General features: G+C 33.2%; 1 protein-coding gene across 1 annotated transcript in view; it reads left to right on the plus strand.

Annotated features, from left to right (window-relative positions):
• Positions 1-8,249, plus strand: part of Dhc36C (Dynein heavy chain at 36C) — a 66,849-nt gene extending 58,600 nt beyond the window's left edge. Inside the window, exons 68-72 of the mRNA XM_088273180.1 lie at positions 2,343-2,577; positions 3,515-3,666; positions 4,712-4,849; positions 5,519-5,662; positions 6,623-8,249. Of these exons, the coding sequence (XP_088129306.1) occupies positions 2,343-2,577; positions 3,515-3,666; positions 4,712-4,849; positions 5,519-5,662; positions 6,623-6,829 (876 nt within the window). The 3' untranslated portion in view covers positions 6,830-8,249. The remainder of the gene's footprint in view (positions 1-2,342; positions 2,578-3,514; positions 3,667-4,711; positions 4,850-5,518; positions 5,663-6,622) is intronic.
• Positions 8,250-9,200: the final 951 nt, after the last annotated feature.

Here is a 9,200-nt window from a genome sequence, read left to right on the forward strand (position 1 = left end):
GCTACAGTTCCGATTCATCAATAATATTCATAAATAAAATAATTTTACAAATTTTTTATGAAAAATATAAATGATATTTTTTTGTAAAAACCTATTGTTTTCGCTCTTACAATGTTAAATTCGTCTGATAGTGATATTGTTATACTCAAAGTAGTGATAGTGATGATAAAATTATAATGTTTACCAATCAGAGAATGTGCATCGATAGTAAAAACTCCGAGGATGAGCCAATTTCACAAGACCTTTACGCATTCTCGTGAATGTTTTTTTTTGTTGTCTCAAATTGCATTAATTTTTTTAATGTTTTTTATTATGTTCATTACAAAAACTTTTTTTATTTTTTTTATTTGAATATTTTGATATCGCTCACTCCTTTCAAGAACGTCATAAATCAAAAATCGTCAATTTTCAGTTGTGCATGTTTTCAGAATGCTCAGAAAATGTACTATATCCCAGCAAAAGCGGCATATTTTTAACTTAATATTTACCCGCTACAGGGCAGAAAGTGTTGTTTTTGCATTTTGAAGAAAAGGTTTAATTATTTATAAATTTAATTATTTTTTTTAAATTTACTAAATATTTTTCAAATGGAGAAAAAACCTTCAGGTTTTACATAAAAAGATTCACAGAAAACAGTTCAATAAGTGGCTTGATATCTATTTTTAATACAATGTATTATATTTTAAAACTTTAAAAACGTTCTCCTGAAAAATGAAGTTTATGATGTTCTTGAAAGGAGTGAGCGATATGTTCTCCATCAATACTAGAAAGAAATAGTTAAATCAGACAACATTTGAAGAAAAAAATTGATATTGTACACACTTAACACATTGTAGTCGGGCGTTTCGAACAATAGACTCTAGCCTATAGCGGACGTTTTTCGGGATTAGCGCAAAAATATATCGCTTTCTTAAAATTGACACAATTTTTAAACCAAATAACATTTTCGATTGAAATTTTCAAAGAAATCATAAATGACATTTGATCATCAAAAATAAAGTATTATCATAATTTTTAATTACGTATTCCGTATTTCACAATTTTAGAAGCATTGTAAACTCTAAAAAATAGTCTTCCCCTCCGAGGTATCATTCCCTATACAATGCTAATATATTCAAATAATAAAATACCAAACAGTAAACAAAACAATGCGAGTGGTATGAAAAATAGTCCAATACGTGAAATGACTCAAACTAAACTGGAGATTTAGATTGCATAAAAACTCAAGATTTCTGGCGGTGCCTTTACAAGCGACACACTAGCCAATCCGGCCAAGGCATCTCAAATAACGTAAACAGACTGTCGCCTAGCACCCAGGTAGCAGATTACCCTTCAACGCATTTTATTTCACGCTGATAACAAACCCGTATATTGTCGTTTCCCGCCGATAACTGACAGTCGACAAAAACGGCATTTGCCGTGTCCCGCAGTTGACCGACAGTCCGCGAAAAACGGCAAATGCCGTGTCCCGCCGACAACGTGTTAATGAAAAGGACCATTTTTTTAAAAAGTCTTGGCAAACGTATAAGAAAATTCTCAGCTTTAAAACGGTTACTTTATTGCTACCATTTGTAATAAGATGCACTTACTAATCGCAATATTATTTCATGCATTCATTGTGACACAGGATAGAACTGTAAGTAAAATTTTAAACGAATAATGCTTAAATATTAATAAACGCTTAATTATCACTCATTTGCTTTGTTTGAAATCGTTTCATGCCTACAGGACCTTATGGAAAAATATATGGTACGTACATAACTGAAATTTTTTGTTTGTTTTTAAATTTGAAGTTGACTTGGTAAATATTATTATTTCTTAAAATCTATTGTGACACCTGTTTCGATGCATAGGTGTTTGAAAATGATGCAGAATGCATTGAAACACATCACATCTGATTATAATCCACATCTAAAACATCTGATTATAATCCAGGATTCGGACCTCACATACTAATAAAAGAGTTTCTGCTCAATAAAAAGCTTCTTTTCATCTCACCAATAGATGTCTCAAGTGAAGTTCTAGAACAAGTTTTCAAATTTGGTTGATATATATAGAACTTCCAAGAATTTGAGTAGTGTGGTTGTCAATAATGGATAGAATTGGTGAATGTTACACGTGTGTAAAGTGATCACTTAAACCAGCCTATGACGGTCGTCAGCCCCGTAAATACACAGACTTCCATATTCTTCTTCATCTTTGATGAGATGTCAAAAAATAATATTAAAAATACTTCTTTAATTGGAGATAATCCAGATTTGTGAACAAGTATTTGGACACACTCAAAATGCTGTACTTAAAATATTGATTATAATTTGCATTTTATTTTTAATAATCGTTAGGAAACAATGTCAGCCGGCGGAGAGAAGACTCCGGAAGAACAAGCCATGGCTCTAGCTGTCGAGGTCATAGGTCGCCTCCCCAAGCAAGTCCTCACGGGGACGTCTCACGAGGGAGATATCGAGGCCTCCAAGATGACCCCGCTGTCCATCGTGGTGGTGCAGGAGGCCGCCCGATACACCAGACTGCTCAATGTCATGGCGTCCAGTCTGAGGGCTGTCATTGGAGCGGTTCAAGGTTGAATAATATTATTTTTAAATGAATTATAGTGAATCTTCTATCTGCCGTTGTTGAAAGGACCTATTGAAATAAACTATGGATGCGGGAAAACAATGCCTGCGGGAATATAAAAAAAAAATACATTCATATTTAAATGTTAAGTATGTTCATACATGACATGACACACGTAGATTTTGGGAGTGAGCTGTGATACAGAGGGAGGTCACAATAGACCTAATATGGTCGCAGTGACATAAGGGATGCAAGATCCCTTGACCTCAAAAAAAACAATTTTCATACATATTTTGAAAACACTGCAAATTTTTTTTCTTGATTTTTTTTATTTTTTAAACAATTTGATTTTTTAAATAAAAAATATCGGAACAAAGAAGCGCACTTTAGATACTTTAAATTGTCTATAATCTATATCATTTCATCGTCGTTTGCTTTTTATTGCACTAAGAAATCAATATATTTTCGGTTTTCCATTCTTTCTAGTTTTCCGCACTTTCGTATTTTTTCGAGAATTTATTTTCCTTTAAGTAAATTAATGCTGTGTTTCCTAAGCCCTCGGCTACATCAACATGTTTTTGAGTGGGATTTTTTTCCACTTTCTCGGCAATTTTCAGCATCTTTCTTGAAGACTATGCACTTTTTTCATCAGACGGTTAATTTTTTATGGTTAAAAGGCTCAAAAACTAGAATGTTATTTTATTAATGTTACATTTATATGCAAAATGCATCAATCATTTCTCTGTACATTAAAATGATGCATAGAGAAATGATCAATGCAATATTTTTTTGCGTGTTTTGTATGAAATTAATTTAGGATACAAACAAGAAAATGATTATTCAAGGAACGATAGATAGAGGTTTCATCATATTATTTTTTTTTATAAACTCATCTGTAGAATAGGTGTGGAATGCATGGCCAATTATATTTCTCTTCTTTTAGGTGTCAGTGTGCTAACCGAATCCACTGAGGAAGTATTGACAAGTATGGTCAGAGGTAAAATACCCGCCCTTTGGGCTAAGAGCAGCTATCCTTCCCTCAAACCCTTCTCCAGCTATGTTGAGGACTTTTTGCAAAGGATGCACTTCCTGCAGGTATGAACCTTGTCACACGATTTGCCGTTTTGGTAATAAAATTATTGGCACACCCGGTTTCTTAGTATGCGCTTACATATGTGCAATGCCCTATTTGTCTCAAACAATTCAATTTACCAACATTTCAGTACAGTTTTTCAGTCATAACATATAACATTTTCTGTATAATGGAGAGTTCCTTCTAGAACTATTGCGAAACTATATTCCATACTCCTTCGCATGCGCAAATGAGTTACTGAGCATATTTTTCTATGCACAGTATAACCTTCTATTCTGATATGAGAATCCATCACTTTGAACGGTGACATGAGCATGACAGACTACGTTCATAGGGCAAATCAAGTGTTAGAACAGTGAAGTTATTACGCTTCTTTTGCATGACCGGTGGTTGCATAAAGGGCCTTTGCTACAAGTTACATTATGTGACTTTAAACATGCGTAACATAATATATGATGCATAAGCAATACATAAAGGAATTTAATAACGTTATTGTACCATATTACCAAAACGACAAGTGAAAACAATCCAAAAGTAAAATGTTTTTTTTTAAAATTAATTGAAATCGACATATTTTGATAAACTTTAATTTATCTATAAAAAGACATAATGAAGTTTTAAGATTAAGTGTCTCATGGTTTCATACATTTTTTTGCTGAATTTGATCAGTCTATGAAGAAACATCTCGGAAAAGAAATTGTTTTCATAGGAGATTGTAAAACAATCCAAAATTATTAATTGATTCAGTTTTTGAAGCAAACCTACAAATTTTTAAGTGAAATGCTCTGCCATCAATTATAGTCACTTTACGCATTTGATTATTGGCATAGTTTCATAATAATTAATTCAGATAATCTTTAAATCAAAATTTTTGTAAAATACTACCTCAAGGGCGCTTCACTGTAATTGAATAGGTTAAAAGGATATAGTGGAAATGATTAAGCAAACAAATACGTTTTTAGTCTTTTTCTAAAGATCATCTCACTCTCACTATCTCACTAGGTCCCACAACAACAAAGTTTAATGTCGATTTATCTTCTGTTTCAGCATTGGCACACCAATGGGCCGCCCACCGTATTTTGGCTTTCAGGGTTCTACTTCCCTCAGGCTTTTCTCACCGCAGTACAACAAAGTTACGCCCGGAAGTACAGAATCCCCATAGATCAGTTGGCATTTGATTATCTGGTAACTTTTCAAATGTTGTATCAAAGTTTTTAAATGCCTAAGAATATCTGCTAATATTCGATCTTAATACATTGTTTGCGGGAAACGCTTAAAAGCATCTTTTACATACTGTTACACAAAGAGCGGGAAATACTTAAAGCATTATATTTGTTCACTTTTGGTAGAGTTCAAGAGATGCTATAAATATTGTACAGATTGGAATTGGCTGTGTGGTTACTTGTGATTAGAATACTGAGGGTCGGGCGGCAGACTATCTCAGTATTATTATATTATTATATATTATATTATAAATAGGGTCGGGGTTGATGAAAAAACAGCAAAAAACAGTGTGCTAAGATTTCCTAATATACTTTTAGATATAGGATATCCCAAAACCGCTTTTCATTTTAAATGTTAAAGTTTGTTTTGTCAATGATATAACTCGGACATTGCAAATTATACATATTAGTAAATTGTTTTTTCTTCTTCTATATTTTACATTTAACCAGACTGAGCCACAGTAATACGCGACTGGGTACAGCCAGTATTGAGATAAAAACATCTTATATGTTTTTTCAACAAATAAAAACTAATTTTTGGGGCTCTTACTGAATAATGTTGATATGTTGGTAGATTGTAATGATTGTTTAGGATATTCAGTTTGTATGAATAGCATTATTCCGTTTTAAGATGCAAGATGAACCTGATTACAAAGAAAACCCATCGGAAGGATGTTATATCAGAGGATTATTTTTGGAAGGTGCTCGTTGGTATAAAGAAAACCATGTAATAGATGAAGCTCTTCCCAAGATATTGTATGATGAATTCCCAATTGTAAGTATCAAAATCATAAAGTAGTAATCATTGAAGCCCGCTTATTGTTATCTTAATCATTCTATCGCAAAATCCCTAACTAAACCTGTAGTAAATAATTGAAAAAGAATCCGCTATTTTAATTAAAGCTTCGCTATTGTTATTGATTCTGGTGATTATGCAATGATACAAAATATCATTGCATAATCACCAGAATCGAATAAAGTTCTCAAGATATATCATAATAAAACTGACATTCTAACATTAACCCAGCTAAGATTCTGATAATTATTATTCTTTAAAAAATTGGTACGTAAGTTAATTGATTCTTATACATTATCAACAGAGGCAAAGCATCTATTTTTTATACAAATTGAAAATAAAAGTCTAACTATCTTAGAGCTTACGACCTGATACTGGCTGGCTTAAGTGATGACTTTCTGCCTACTGTTGTATGTATATCTATATTGCATGTCCGCCTCTGTAGTGTAATGGTCAGCTCGCAAGGCTACCGTACTGGAGGTCCCGGTTTTCATTCCAAAGGGGGGGAGGTGAAAATAAATAACAGTGATTTTTCAATATATAATATTTATTCAATATCACCCTGCACCGTTACCTGAAGCGAAAGGCTTATTACCTTTCCTTCATGTGTTATAACGATCAAGATAACAGTGCGTTTATATAATGCAGTCCCTTATGCACCATCGAGTGTGGATAAGGGTTTGAAGAAGCAGAATATAGCGTTAATTTTTTTATGTTGTATATACGCAGTGAGCTACTCCTCTATTTTTATCTTGTTATTTCTTTTAATAAGTTTATTTAATGTGTTATTATTATGATTATTACTAATATTTTATTTTGTATGATGTATAACATATACAAGGAGCCATAATCATCTAAACGAACTGCGCACTACACTGCAAGGCTCGGAATCAAAATAAATGATTAAATAACTAAAGTTGAATCCCCGATCTATTTCAGATTTGGCTCGTCCCAATGAAGAGGGCGGACATCCCTGTGGGGGTGTTCTACGAGTGTCCCCTGTACAAGACCGGGGACCGGAGAGGGATTCTGTCCACCACGGGACACTCCACCAACTACATCCTGTACATGCGGCTGCCAACTGTACATCGTCCCGACCACTGGGTCATGAGAGGAGTGGCACTCTTGAGCCAGCTGCCATACTAACCCTTGGATGCCATAAGTCTAAGAGGAATGACTGACTCAATCTAGCGCAGACTATGGAATGAATTACCTCTCCTTATATTTCTTTTATTCATAAATTTTTATTGATTCATACTGTAATTATTTTATGGGTTTATGATACATATATCGCTCACTCCTTTCAAGACGTCATAAATAAAAAAAACTTGATTTTTCAGGAGAATGTTTTTAAAGTTTAAAAATATAACACAATGTATTAAAAAAAAATACAAGCCACTTATTGAACTTTTTACTGTGCAACAGATCTTTTTAGGTAAAACTTGAAGGTTTTTTCTCCATTTGAAAAATATTTAGTTTATTTTAGTAAATAAATAAACAATACGTTTTTTTCAAAATGCAAAAACATTTTCTGCCCTGTAGCAAGTAAATATTGAGTTAAAAATATGCCTCTTTTGCTGGGATATAGTACATTTTCTGGGCATTTCGAAAACATGCACAACTGAAAATTGACAATTTTTGATTTATGACGTTCTTGAAAGGAGTGAGCGATATGACATGAATAATTTAGATTACAAATTTTCTAAATAACGAGAGAATACTGCGTTGATGGTAGCATTAACCCTCGGATGCCATTGCATCCAAGTTTAGAGGGATGGCTGTCTCTTTGTAGCGCAGACTATGGAATGAATTACCTCTCCTTATATATTTTTTATTCATAAATTTTTATTGATTCAAACTGTAATTAATTTATGGGTTTATGATATAAATAACATAAATAATTTACATTGCAAATTTTCTAAATCACTATGCGTAGACTATGGAATGAATTACCTCTCCTTGTAAAATATGCACCTTCTCTAATAACTTTTATGAAGCGTCTGAGACATTACTATCTGTCATGAGAATCCTAATTGTCCATCAAACCTCCTTCCTTATTTTTTCTCTCTACCTCCTTCCCTTAACTCATCATTCCTTATTATCATCAATTTGTATTTTATGTTTTTTTTTTAAATGTTCAAGTACTATCTACCCTCTGATTGCAAACAGCTATATATGGTATCAAACGTTTTGACCAATATCACTTTTCTGTTTTTGGTTGGTTGTAAGATATTGCTTTAGCAATAAGCCTGCCAATTTACTTATTTCTTTTCTGTACATGAAGTTTAAATAAATAAATTATTGCTATGGGAGTTTCAGGGATAATCATGGAAAATTCACACGGTGTTGCCCTCAAATAAATTACTTGTGTTATTCCAACATCAGTACTTCCATTGTTTTTCTTGTTCATTGGTTGTACTTTTGGGGATGTGAGAATATGAATGATTGTCGATTTTTCTATTTTGTATTTCGTATGACGTTTTTTGTTTCTTTGTTGCTTTTGATGTTGTTTTTATTTTGATAAATATATTTTCTACTTTATAATGATTAAATCTAGTCAAATAAAGAATGTGTTTTACTTTTTCCCAATCTTGACTGTCGGAGTGCTGAAGTTAAGGAATGGCACATGCCAGTTTTTGGTTCATAGATTTGGAAGTATTGATGATTGTAGCACCATGAGTTGATAAATTTGTAAAGTATGATAAATAATAATAAAAGAACCCTTATCCGCACCCCAATGGTGCATAGGGCACTGCTTCATATAAACACTGTGTTATCTTGATCGTTTACACATGAAGAAAAGGTGATCAGCCCTCTGCTTCAGGTACCAGTCCAGGGTGATATTGAATGAATATTACAGTGAAAAAATCACTTATATTTAAATAAATAATGACCCCACCTGGGAATCTAACCCGGGACCTCCAGAACGGTAGCCGAGCGTACTGACCATTACACTACAGAGGCGAATGAAACTGAGGTAATCATAGATTTTATTATTTTTTGACATCTCAACATAGATGAAGAAGAAAATGGAAGTCTGGGCAATTAGTCCGGTTCAATTGATCTATGTTAAAAACTCCAATTACAATTTTAAAACACTCAAAAAAATATTACCACTCACCGAGATTTTAGGTTTCGAGACGTATCCGCCTCTTCCTCAGGACAGCCACTACACCAGCATGCGAATATTACTATACGTTACTACCATAGGCACTATTCATACACTTACAACCACAAAAAAACATTAATCACATGCATTATTGACAAAATGTACAAGATAAATTTTATATGTAGTTGTAAGTATGTGAATAGTTCTATGGTAGAGACGTGTAGCATTGTTTGAACGCTGGTGTGATAATTGTCCTGACGAAGACACGTGTACGTCTCGAGAGCGGATGACCAAAATCTCCGTAAGTGGCTATATACTAATATTAGGTAAAATGGACTGACCACAAAGTTTAAAATTAAAAGATTCACTTTAAAAAAAATCCATGTTTAATTGATCCGGTTTCGGTGA

Source organism: Brachycentrus maculatus, unplaced genomic scaffold (genome assembly GCF_059751285.1).
Source record: "Brachycentrus maculatus isolate JH-2025_06_01 unplaced genomic scaffold, ASM5975128v1 h1tg000559l, whole genome shotgun sequence".
NCBI lineage: Eukaryota > Metazoa > Arthropoda > Insecta > Trichoptera > Brachycentridae > Brachycentrus > Brachycentrus maculatus.